The sequence below is a fragment of the Musca autumnalis genome, unplaced genomic scaffold (genome assembly GCF_047663935.1).
Source record: "Musca autumnalis isolate F117 unplaced genomic scaffold, ASM4766393v1 scaffold_1, whole genome shotgun sequence".
In the NCBI taxonomy this organism is placed as follows: domain Eukaryota; kingdom Metazoa; phylum Arthropoda; class Insecta; order Diptera; family Muscidae; genus Musca; species Musca autumnalis.
Genome location: NW_027411644.1, coordinates 314,409,716 through 314,423,404, shown reverse-complemented (window position 1 = coordinate 314,423,404; position 13,689 = coordinate 314,409,716). Strand labels below are relative to the sequence as shown.

The 13,689-nt window shown below is 40.2% G+C and overlaps 1 protein-coding gene across 1 annotated transcript in view; it reads left to right on the top strand.

The window, feature by feature from the left end:
• Positions 1–13,689, top strand: part of beta-Man (beta-mannosidase) — a 43,333-nt gene that overhangs the window by 16,082 nt on the left and 13,562 nt on the right. The window contains exons 3-7 of the mRNA XM_073962244.1: positions 2,164–2,301; positions 2,365–2,878; positions 3,030–3,126; positions 3,241–3,421; positions 11,313–11,423. Coding sequence (XP_073818345.1) covers positions 2,164–2,301; positions 2,365–2,878; positions 3,030–3,126; positions 3,241–3,421; positions 11,313–11,423 — 1,041 coding nt within the window. The remainder of the gene's footprint in view (positions 1–2,163; positions 2,302–2,364; positions 2,879–3,029; positions 3,127–3,240; positions 3,422–11,312; positions 11,424–13,689) is intronic.

Genomic DNA, 13,689 nt, shown 5'->3' with positions numbered 1-13,689 from the left:
CACCCCAAGATGTGGCGCTACGGAAGTAAACCGTCCCGGTACGGGAGACGCGGTGTATCGTCTGCTGTTCTCCTCCATAGGAATCTGCCAATACTCATCTTTAAGGTCGAGATGTACTGGGCTTCACGGAGGCGATTTAAAAAGGAGTCGCTTCTTAGAAAAGGAAACGCATCTGGTTCCGACCTGCTGTTGAGTATCCCGAAGTCGTTACGTAATCGCCACGTTCCGTTTTTCTTTTGCACAAACATTATATGGGAACAAAAAGGTGAGACGGCTCTCTATATACCAATGCTAATAGTTCATTTATCTTCCCATCGATAATGGCTTGCATGGCGGAGGGCATACCTGAGCTTAAAAGGCCGGTCTTCCTTCATGTTAATGCAATGGATTGCGGCTGTAGATGGTCCATGAAACGAATACTTCCCGGTATATCGGTTTTCCATACACCTCCCGCACATATTTAAGTGTAGTTAATTCTATGTTTCTACTGCATGTAGTTTCTGTAGTATTCCCTCGATAATAGATTGAAATTTCCAAAAATCTCATCTAGGTGTTGTTCTATTAATATGACGGTGACGTCCGAGTAGGCAAACACTACATAGTTAAAAGATCGGTACGTCGACGAATCCTCTCACCCCACCTAACTCAAATACAACACCACTAGGGACTTAAAAGATCGATACGACGAAGACTCTCCGTACCCCAGTTAACTCAACAACAACACAACGGAGTTAAAAGTTTGGTATGCCGGCGAACCTTCGCACCCAAGTTAACTCAACAACAACACTACGGAGTTAAAAGATTGGTACGTCTGCGAACCTTGGCGTCCCAGTAAACTCAAGAACAACACTACACAGTTAAAAGACTGGTACGATCTTATCATAACCCAGTTAACTCATCAGCCGTCAACAGACAACTGTGTCGAGTGATGGCAATGCACCCCTTTTATAGCCGGCCGCCGGTGGTTTATGAAGCAACACATGCGGCCAACTTCACTGTACTCATTGGTCTTGTTTTATATTTTTCCGCTAGAGGGTTTAGTTGCTGTGGTAGTTATCGTGATTGCCACCAGAATCTAATGTGAGACCGTTTAAATGGATAAATAAAACGCCCTCTTGAGTATTTTATATGGGTATACAGATTTAATTTCTTACTGCCAATATTCATATTTTTAAATTATTTTTACAAGATAAAATTATATTTCATTTGCACAACCCAAACAACGAAAAAAATTTCAATTGGTAGTTATCGTGATTGCCACCAGAATCTAATGTGAGGCCGTTTAAATGGATAAATAAAACGCCCTCTTGAGTATTTTATATGGGTATACAGATTTAAGTTCTTACTGCCAATATTCATATTTTTAAATTTTTTTTACAACACAAAATTATATTTCATTTGTACAACCCAAAAAACGAAAAAAATTTCATTTTTCAAAATAATGGACCCCTTATCCTTTACAAAGCCGACTTTTGGGGCGTTACAGTATTCTACAGTCATAGGCGTAGGCCCGTTCTTACATCTTGTCTTTAAAGTCCATTTTAGTTATACCTTACTTTAAGAAAATTAAAGAATAAAGTTCGCATTACCAGGGATTTGTTATTACATCTTCCACTTAATATAAATGTTAAATTTTGTATGGCAATATCAAGCAAAAAAATCAGTGTACATAAGATTTACTCAAATCTGATTGGTTGATTTGAATTTGCTGACAATTTTTTCTTGCTTATGGTGGAGCATACTCTCGGGCGCAGTTTAAATTTTAAAAGGAACACAAAGTTCCTTTTAATTTACATGACACTTATTATTAATGGAAACATGTAAGAACAAAAAACGGGTTATCTGTCCGATACCGGCCAAAATTTAACTACAGAAAGAATGTAATAATGGGCCTGAATGTATTTAGCTGTAGACAAAGCCAACTTATTCTCTTTTATGTTTTCGCTCTAAAACTCATTGCAATCATTACGAAAATTGATTAACGGCTTCCGATTGCTTTCTGAAACTTTGTTCTAGTACCTTCCTTCCATTTATTAAGCCATTTGGTTGGAAATGCGTTTATTTTACCGATATTTTGCATCAAATGTCTGTAAACTTTTTTGTAAACCTATTTTTACCGCTATTAAATGGTACTCCCCTTATTTTCCATTTCCAAACTACTAGCTATTTCCGTTTCGGATATCATTTTACCAAGTGGTGTCTACTCTGCACTATACGGCGAAGAAGTATTGGATTCTTGGAACGATGTGGGTATGCGTTGGATTTCCTATGATAACTGGACGTATACCAATATATTTATGGGTAAGTTTAAACATATACGAAATACACAAACACTCTAGTCTAAATTTTTGTCCATGGTTGCAGTTAACACCACCACATTGCGAAATATACGCTATAAAAATTTAACTCTTTGGGGCATTGACACTGTGGCAGAAGTGCGTCTCAATCGCTATTTGCTGGGGCGGACAGACAACATGTTTGTTCGTTATTCCTATGAAATTTCACAATTCTTACAAGAAGAAAATGTTCTAGAAATTGAAATAATATCTCCGGTACATGCTGCACGCCAAAGGGCAAATGAGCTGAAAGCTCAAGGATTTGATGTTCCACCAAATTGTCCTAATGGTCGATATCATGGTGAATGCCACATGAATATGTTGCGTAAAATGCAGGCCAGTTTTTCATGGGATTGGGGTTTAGCTGCACCCTCAATGGGTATATGGAAATCGGTGGCCTTGGAATATTATGATGTTGCAGTGATACGTGATGTTGATGTGGCTACATGGAAAAATTCCACACATTGGATAATAGATACTCGCGTGTTTATGGATTGTGCTGGCCAACAAAATTTCTATGCTGAACTAACATTTTATGCTGTGTAAGTACATACAGACATATGCACATATTTAGTAGATACATATCTTCTTACATGCTCAATTGCAACTTTGCATTGATGAATTGATTCAAGTACATCATAATTGGAATAATTATGCAAATTTTATTACTTTGTTATTGATCTTCATTTATAGAGAACTTCTTAAGAATCCGCTTATTATCACTGACCATGTAAGAAAGCCAATTAGTTACAAGGCTCCCGTAATTGAGTTTCAAGTGGCCTTTCCCATTGTGAGTATCATCAAGACATTGACTGACGCCACTTTGTTAGTTTGAACGCAATTATGTATGAACTTGTAATGATGATGTTTTTATGTTTTTTAATTGTATTTCTATTGCTTTTAGGATGAAGTAACTCTGTGGTGGCCCAATGGTTATGGTGGCCAGAAGCTATATCCTTTACATTTTACCCTAAAGGCTTGGCTGGATTCAAAAGGCACAAGTCTACGAAACAAAATTGCCTCACAAAAATCAATTAGTATTGGTTTTCGCACAGTAGAATTAATCGAAGATCCAGTATTGGAAGGTAAGGCCAAAGTATATATTTATAATAGACTGACTGATGGTTTTAGGTATATTTTGTGTTGTATATTTATTGTACGTGCGTATATATTTATGTTCATGACTGATGAACACATGTTCTTTATCACTTTAGTCGTGCCATACTGACAAATAAATTTCTATTTACTGTTGAAGATAATGTTATCAAGATTATAAACAATCGAGCCAAAATAATTAATTATTTGATGATACATATAGGCTTCATTTATGTCAACGATTGGTGTTTTATATATAAACACTTAGTTACTGGTCATGATCTAAAATGTATTTTCTGATTAAATAATATCCTCTACTAAACGTTTCTATTGTTTTCTTTGAGCTTTTTATTTTTAACTTAAATCTTTCTTTAACTTAATATCCTCTATTTTTAAACTAAAGAACGACTTGGATCGGACCATCTACCCATAATTGTCTCCATCAGCAGACCACCCGATTTCATCACCTCTGAACGCCGCACATTCGTCAATCATGGGAAAGCTGATTGGCCGAGTTTTGGAGAGTGAATGAGCGTGATGAGCTTCGTCGAACCAACCCCGACGACCCCAGAGTCAGGGAGTTGACACTGGAAGTTAACAGGCTGGTCGGCGAACATTAGCGGAACAAGTGGTTAAATCATCTGAAGAGTTGCAACATTGGAGCCGGTATAAGTGAATTGTGGGCAACGTTTAAGTCACTCTCGAACCCCGGAAGGAGGGATGACAGGACCTCAATCACGTTTGGCGACGTTACGTTGACTGGCCCGAAGAGGTGTGCAAGTTACTTCAATCGACAGTTTGTCGAGCACCCCAGGAGTGGCATTAGATCTCTTCCTGCCGAGGATGAACCACCACAGTTTACAATGGATGATGTTGCGAATGCCATCAGGAACGCTAAATCATCCAAAGCGTTGGGCCCTGACGGAATTTTCATGGTAATGTTGAAACAGCTGGATGAGCCGGGAGTGGAGTATCTCACTAAAGTTCTCAACCTGTCGCTAGCCACCCATATTGTTCCCGAAGTCTAGCAAATGGGCAGGGTGGTACCGCTACTTAAGCGAGGCAAGGATGCCAGCAAAGGTGAATCGTACAGGCCGATTTCGCTTTTGTCACCTGTAGCGAAGACCCTTGAGGCCTTAATCCTTCCCAGCATTAGAAACAGCTATCAAGTTGCCGATCATCAGCATGGATTCCGTAAGCAGCACAGCACGACGACAGCGCTGCACGCCATCTCCACACATATTTGTCGAGGACTCAACCAGGAGCGGCCGTGTGATAGAACAGTGATGGTGGCGCTTGACTTACCAAAAGCCTTTGATACTGTCAAGCACTCCACGCTGTTCGAGGACATCGAGCAGACAACCCTCCGGCCAAGTCTGAAACCTTGGATAATCAACTATATGTGTGGTCGCTAGTCGTATGTGGAATTCAGGAACAAGAAATCCAAGCCCCGTAGAGTGAAACAGGGAGTTCCCGGGTGATATTTCCGGAACTGTTTAACCTCTACCTTTCCCGTATTCCGCCCCCTCCAGACGGCATTGAGATCGTAAGGTATGCGAATGAGTGTACGATCCTGGCATCAGGTACCTACCCTGATGACATCTGTGAGAGACTGAACTCCAATTTAACCGATCTTACCACGATACCCTAGGCATATCAAGAAGGATATTCATGCTCTAGAGACGGAGGTCCAACAATATAAGAGAGAACCTCTAGATCAACAGGCATAACAGGCAGGTTTGAACAGCATTCACACGGATGCAGTTGCTAAGGCCATAAGCAACTATTGTGTGAATGCAGTCATCGGAGTACATCCCCATCTATAGCAGCCGAAGAGCGTCAGCTGCAACGACGAACCAGAGTAGTTTTGGCTCAATTACGCTCGGGATATTGTAGTCGCCTAAATTCTTATTGGGCGGGAATAGATCGCACCGTGCAAGACATCTGCCCAGTATGCGGCATGGGCCCGCACAATACTAAGCACCTATTCAACTGCCCCGCCAAACCTACTCATCTAACTCCAGTGGATCTGTGGTTACATCCCATCGAAGTAGCCACTTTCCTGGAACTGGAGATAGACCAGAACCAGATTGAACAGGAGAACGAACATACAAACATAAAACACAACAACAGCTGCAAAACCGAGCGTTGTGAGATTCTGTGAGTAAGAAAACACTTGTTTCAGTTTTACAAGACTGACATGTAGCCAACATTACAGATGGTTCCAACGACTGTTGAAAAAATGAGTATGGTCTGGTCGTAACCTTGTGTATGTAATGCTGTCATGCAAAACCACCAATGCTAGTTTTAATGAGAAATTTTCCTTTAGATGAAACAGTGATTTCTACCTTATCATCCTGTCGCCTCCAGACTTAAACTGCTCGGCTGGTAAGCCATCGGCTTCTGCTGGCTTATTATACCGGTGGCGATATACACTCAATACCATCTTCTGGTTATCAGATTTCCCTGCTCGTCTCTACAGAAAGATGTGCCTGTGCCTGGGCTCTTTCATTAAGCAACTGGGCTAGTTGTGAGGAATATGCTGTGGCTATCTGTTGTGTTTGCTTATCTATGTCCAAATTATGTGTTGTGTATCTTCGTATTTTATTTGCTACGTTTAGACCAGCGTCGCCCATAATATTTCCATCAATACTACAGCATATGTGTATGCAAAACAAAAAACAACATTGTTCCACAACATCCCATACGGGACAAGGGAGACTTCTCTCATATCAATGAGTGCACCCCGATTGATATTAGCTCAATGATATGGGACCTACTGTTTATCGCCGAGTCCGAACGGCGTGTCTAAAGACACCACTTGTAGAGAAGTTTTACAAGGCTGAAATACTCAGGAAATGTCGCCACCATTACTGAGGGGTATTTTGCCACCGTTGAAAAATGTTTGATGTTGCCTTGCCGGGGAATCGAACCACCGACCTTCTGTGTGCAAGGCGGGCGTGCATACCATTGCACCACGGAGGCACCCATGTGTATGCATTGGTAAAAAAAACAACAACCACATGATATTCATCGTTTGTTTATTTACACGTACACTGTACGTGAGAGAGAGAAGCAAATGCAAAAACAACTCAGTGGGCGCCCTCACTATACTTCTTTGCAAAGACAGCGCGTCTCTGGTTTAGACAGTGTAACGACACCTATGGCTCCGTTTGCTGAGGCAGCTCGCGGTGACCAGGGCACGTCCCTATGTCGTCTATCCTCGGAGCCGGCAACGTGAGACCAAGAACAGTTCTCGTGGCGGTGGTCACCCTTTGGGCGGACGGAGCACTGCGCCGGGGTGGCGGTGTAAAGCCGGAAGGGTAGTTACGATTGGCCTGTGAAAACTCAATCGCCTAACGCCAGGCTTCCACGGTCCGCTCGGGGATAAGTAAGTGGCCTGTGAAACTCACTCGCACTTGGACGCTTGAGGGGCAGGAGTGGGGTTCGAGACCTGGGAGGTGAGACCTTGGACGGTTCTCGGGACCAGAGCGTAACACGACGCTGGAGTTCCTAAGGGAAGTAGCGATTGACCTGTGGAAACTCAATCGCCTCTGAAGTGGCGATGGACAGTCTTTCTTGAGGGAAGTAGTGATTGGCCTGTGGAAACTCAATCGCCTCTGAAGTGGCGATGGACAGCCTTTCTTGAGGGAAGTCGCGATTGGCCGGTGGAAACTCAATTGCCTCGCGCCGCCTTGCTCGGTTCGATCGTGGATGTGTGGACGGCTTGGGAAACTCACACACATCGACACTTGGCTTTGTTCACTCTACTAACCTCAGGATTTTTCTTAATAGCTGGGTACTTTGAAACGGGCACTGGGTTACTATGCGTACACTTGGTAATTTTCACTTTCACTGACTGTCCCCGCTGTCAGCTTGCCGCGTCCTTTTATAGGGTCCTTGACTACCGTCGGCGTCGACTTCAAAACCTATCCCTTTACATGTTGTTACTGGTTGTTTACGAACAACGTGGTGCAACTTCTGGGTTCCCTTTTGTTGTTGGTTGTTTACATCAGCCAACATTAGATATTCTAAGGTCCCCTATTAGATTGTTTACGAACTCCACCGTGCGCCGGTGTGGCTGGTTGTTTACGAACTCCACCATGCGCAGGTGTAGTTGGTTGTTTACGAACTCCTCCGTGTCCTATTCCCGTGCATGTTGTTGCTTGTTGTTTACGAACTCGAATTGGAGTGGTTGTTTACGAACTCGAATTGGAGTTGTTGTTTACGAACTCTAATTGGAGTGGTTGTTTGATGATATTGTTTGTTGTGCCGACGATCGTTGGTGTAAACAAAAACGAGTGCACATTAATAATTTAGAGAAAATAAATACGTTCATGTTCGCATGTATTCACAAATATGTAATTCAACCAAATAAAAGGATAACAAGGAAAAGGTAAAATTCAATTATATACAATTCATTAGATGATATGATAATATGATAAAATATGGTAAGGAAGGAAAACAATTCAAAGATTAACGAAAACAATATATAACAATACCAGCACTTCGCTGGCCAACGATAAAAATATATGTGGCCGGAAACAAGAGTCGACTTCCGGCGTCACAACAGATACGTACCTCTGTTGTAACAAGGTAAAACTCCGAGTCGATGTTTGTTCCTCGGAACAATCGTACATCCAATGAATGTCTTCCATCAAACACAACGTTATCAATTTGGTTTGTTGTTTTCTGATCTGGTGACAGCCAGGTGTCCTTGTGAATATCGTTTTTTTGCTGCTGCGAAGTCTATCCGTTGTCATATGTTACATTATGGAAACTGAATTTTTCCCATTTTTTTAAATCGCCGAGAATAATTTTAATGTCATGGGCAGGCATGACTACGGTCATATGTTTCTTTTCCTAAGCGCTCGTAAAATATATATTTGGTCTCTTCGGCTGGACCAAATGTTTTAACATCCGACAAACTATACTTTTGGACCAATTTGGTTGATGCGTTTTACAGTTATCGTGCGCTCGGCATAGTCAGTCAAACATGGCTAAATATACTACAAATTGCCTGAAAAGGATTTCGTCCAAACATACTTCGTCCAAACATACCATTATTTCGATAAGGCACACTTTGGTCTGAGGGTATGGAAATTGTATCTATCTCCCAAAGAAGGATGATACTATATTGACATTTTTTACCCACTCAGAACCCTAATTATTAATTTCCAGAAATTTGATAAATGTTGCTATAATATTTCAAATACTTCCATCGTGGCCATGGTTATATGGTGCTATATCTCAATGCAAGAACGTTGTTGCTGTGTCCAACAACTCACCCGTGGTCACCACGGAAAGATGTTCCCTGACTTGTTTGCATGGATACTGCCCTGTTGTCTCTGGGGGGAACTAATACTAGCTTTCGATGGTTTTATCGTTTGTGGCGGACGTTTTGTCCTTTAGAGGAACGGCACCAAAAATGCCCAGCCAAAAATTTTGTTTTGGGGGTATAATAGAGTGTCCGATTGAGAAATTGGTAGTCCCAGGGATTTGGACACGGTATACCGTATTCCGGTACGCCCGATGTATATATCAGAGGTTAAATAAGTATTTGGGCTTGATGATGCTACGGGTGCTCTTCCGCAGGGAACCGTGTATGTGCGAACCTCGTTGCTGGTCAAGGTCAGTAACGCCTTGTTCAAGGGATTTAGTTTGCAATCGCCATCATCTATGCAATCACCGAACATTATGGTGCTATCCGGGTTTCGAGGATTGATTAGCACACGGACCTTAACCGCGACTCAATTACCCTCGGGATAAGAAGCTGGACCTCGGCAGTAATTTTCATACAATAATGGTAATTGGTGTCTAGAGGGTGCATTAGAGTGTTATGGGGCAAGTGGCAAGGATGACACTCCTTCTTCCCTGGTCAGCTCTGCACGAGGTGTCCCATTCCCAGGCAGTTTCCACAAAACAGGGATAGCCGGATGTATGCCGTCTTTAACCGCGGGGACATCTGCAGGAGACAGGAATTTAAGCCTTTATAGGAGCGGCACCAAAAAATGTCCAGCCAAAAATTGTGTTTTGGGCGTATAGAGTGCCGGATTGAGCAATTGGTAGGCACAGGAGTTTTGAATCCCGTGTCAGCCTCGTCCGGTACGATCGCCGTATTTCTCGGAGGTTAAAGGATTCTTTGGGCTCGGTGATGCGACGTTAGGAAGCGGTATATGTGCGAACTTTGTTGCTGGTCGAAGTCAGCACCGCCTTGTTCAAGGGATTTAGTTTGCAATCGCCTTCATCTATCCGACAACCGAACATTATGGTGCTATCCGGTTTTCGAGGATTGATTAGCACACGGACCTTAACCGCGACTCAATTACCCTCGGGAAAAGAAGCTGGACCGCTGCAGTAATTTTCATCCAATAATGGTAATTGGTGTCTAGTGTGTGATGGGGCAAGTGGCGAGTATGACACTCCTTCTTCCCTGGGCAGCTCTGCACGAGGTTTTCCATTCCCAGGCAGTTTACACAAAGCAGGGACAGCCGAATGAATGTCCTCATCTGGAAAGAGAAAGCAGAGATCGGTTAGGAGGGAAGTATTTCATAAATAAATAGTGAGAACGACAAGGGTTGCCTGGCTTGTAGAGTAAGAATTTTTCATTCCTTGGGAGAAGGACGAGTTTATGGATCAGTCGAAAGATTACACCATTTTGTGTTCTAAAGTCCACCGCTCTTAAGCGCTCGCTGGGCCTTTTATACATCTTGATGAACCGACCGAGTCACCATTCGTTCGTTGCCATTGCCTCCTTGTGTAACACTTCCACGTCATTCAATTGTAAGTCCTCTTGGGGTTGTTTCCACTTAGTTCGCTTGTGGAGCTCCATCTTCGAACGCCTGCAGAATTCTTGCGAGCCCAATTTCACCCGTCGCCAACGGTTCCGAAAGAACATACTATTCTCGTCTTCCTGTGGTTCGGCTGGAGAAAGTAAAGACCACTCCGATGAGAAATTGCCCAGGTGTAAGAACACTGGGATGGTCGATGCTAATGGTGTATATTCTTTATTCGCCAGAACAGTATACAGCTCCTCGAACTTGTGCCTGATATGGCGGGACATTTTTCCAAGTGCCTTTTGCAGACAAAATATATAGTCTGTTCCAGAACTACAAGAATCTACTAATTTTTACTATTTTTTCGATAACATAAAGGAAAAAATGTTATCGTAGTAAAAAATAGTAGCTTCTTGCAGGTCCTGGAACAGAGCATTATTCTTATTCAATACACAATGGTTCTTCTTTATTTTCCTTTTTCTAACAACAGACCTTGACAGCACTCGCTGACAATTAAAAAACTGGGACCACAAGAGCCAGAGTACCAATAAGAAACAAAATACAGCAACATAAAAACAGCAATTCCCTTGTCGCCGTAGTTGAAGGGAAAGTAACGTTTATTGATCTGTTTAGGTGTTGCTAAGGCAGCGTTTTCCAACTCACATAAATAAACAATTGCTATCAACTAATATAATCCCCATATACCGATAAATCGGATAAAAAAGTACCTTAAAGCTCCTTTAAATTATTTCAAATTTAGGACTCTGCATACATTTCGACTTATATGGGTCACCTGTTCATTTATAACTAACTATAAACCCCTTCTAATAAAATTAAATAAATAAACCACTGTTGATAGTATAGTATTTCATTTTTATTTTATTTTTGATGATATAATTCTATGGGTCTCAATTTGCAATTACACTTATGCTCATCAGTAATTGAGTACCCAATTGTAGGAGCGCAGATTTTCACAGATTTAAATTATCTTTATTTTATATATACCTTTATAATAATATTTTATACTTTTTACAAATATTAAATTTTGATTTCTTATCTTATTACTCTAAACCTTTTTTTCTTTGTCAATGTTACACCCTTCTAGGTACCGGCAACACCTTCCTCTTCAAGGTAAATGACAAGGAAATCTTCATGAAAGGCAGTAACTATATACCCAGTCATATATTACCTGAATATAGTCGCGATACAACAAGAAGTAAGTATTAACTAGAAAAAATATTTATTATGATTAGATCTATTTTTAAATACTATCGTAAAGTTTTGCGGCACGTAACAAAATCAGATTTATTTGTATTATTTGTTATAATTTATATATGTGTTATCGTAACCTTGTTACGAGTGAATTTTATGGTCAAAACACTTGTCGCCTTCAATGAAAATGAATTGCATTAAATTGTCATGGAATTGCATTATTTATAGATGGATGTAACGTTTGTTCGTTGTTTGATTAGTGATGAACTCAGCTACTATATAATCTCCACTTCTATGAAATAAAAAATGACAGGGGATTCATAGAATTAATAAAATGAATGTTTCGAAAGGAAGTAATAATTAAAATGTAAACATTTTAAAGAGATTACTTTTGAAAATCGGATAGCTATAGCAATGCATTTTTATAATATATACATATATATTGTGGCTCTTTTATTTCATATTTACAACTTTTATAACGAATAAATCCCTGTAACTAATTGTTTTAAAAGTACAAATATGAGTTCATACACAAAATAGTCTTCTCGATTAGTTATACAGTCGAACCTCGTTTATTCGTAAACCTTCATTATCATTTTACACCAATTAACCCAGAAAATAATTCAGTCGACCTCATTTCAGTGGACAAAAACAATGCACAAATTATTTATTAAGAACAGTTTCAATCTTTTAAACTGCACATTATGGGGGTTATAATGAACGGCAATTCCCCTGAATTTTTTCACTTTCTTCCTTAAGTTGCAACGGCGGAAAGACAAAACTCACGGGGAAATTTCATTGATGATAACCCCCAATATTTATAATCGCTCTTATTTATAAATATTTGCAAGTACTCATATTTTTGTTTAAACATATATAAGAAACAGTGCTACTCCATTATTTGGGAAAATCGATTATCCTTAATGCCTCCGGTCGCGACCATTACGGATAATCGAGGACCGACTGTAATTCTTCTACGTTACAGAGAAGTTTGAATGTAGCTGCAATGTTGATGAAACTTAAAATCAATACAGCATACTTTTAGGCGCTTATGTAAATAACCAGTAATACTGTACACACAGAAACCTTTGGGTACAGTGACGAGCATTAGTGAAGTAATGAAGCCGAAAACGAATGAACGTTTGAGTAAAGTCCCACAGTGGTCCCACTTGTATGGGAAGGTGCGACAAAAATATTTATATTCGTCGGATAAATCTGAATGCCTGAAATCGGGAGGGCATATATTTGCATTTCCGTGTGTGACATTAAAAATACTGACGGTACCTCTGGTCGTTTCAGTGAATATGCCGTATTACTGTATTCTCAGTTTCTTCTCTGTTTTGTGTTTTAATTGTTTGTTTTGGTTTTTTTCTTTAAAGATTTAGACATTTTTGTTTTGGGATCTACTTATGAGTGTATTTTTTTACATTTGTATATTTTTGATATATGTATGTATGATGCTGCATATAATATGAAAAACAAGTAAAAATTTAAAGTTCGGTCGTACCGAACTTTATTATATATTATATGAAATATTCAGACCTCAAATGGAATAATGTTTTTTTTACCACTAAGAACTCCAAATAGCAAATTACAACCAATTCGAACCGAAAATGTAGATAAAAACATCATAATAACTGAAATAGGGAGGTACCTTAATATGAGGGCTATATCGAAACCTGGACCTAAGACCACCACAATTTTTGGCGCAGAAGGTTTTTGATCATTGAGAACTCCAACTGGCAAATTACAACCAATTCGGGCCGAAAATATTGATAAAATCTTCAAAATGCCTGAAATCGGGAGGTATCGTAATATGAGAGCTATACCGAAATCTGGACCTAAGACCACAATTTTTGGCGCAGAAGGTTTTTGACCATTGGGAACACCAAATACCAAAGTACAGCAAATTAGGGCCGAAAATGTAAATAAAAGCTTCAAAATACCTGAAATCGGGTGTTACCGCTACATGGGGGCTATAGGAAAAACTGACCCATATTGATGAATTTTTGGCTAAAGTCTTTTTTACTTATTTTTAGCATATACTGAAAAAATCTGATTGATCCGACGATTATAAATATTTTTGTCGCACCTTCCCATACAAGTGGGACCACTGCGGTGAGGTTTGAACTTACGACCCCTGGTTTACGATACCTGAGCTAAAAGGGCTCTGGTCCTCGCTGGAGTTAATACCTAATTTAAAAGTGCTCAATTTTGAAACTCTAATAATATCAAATGTTATGAAACGTTCATTAAAAAATTACTTAATC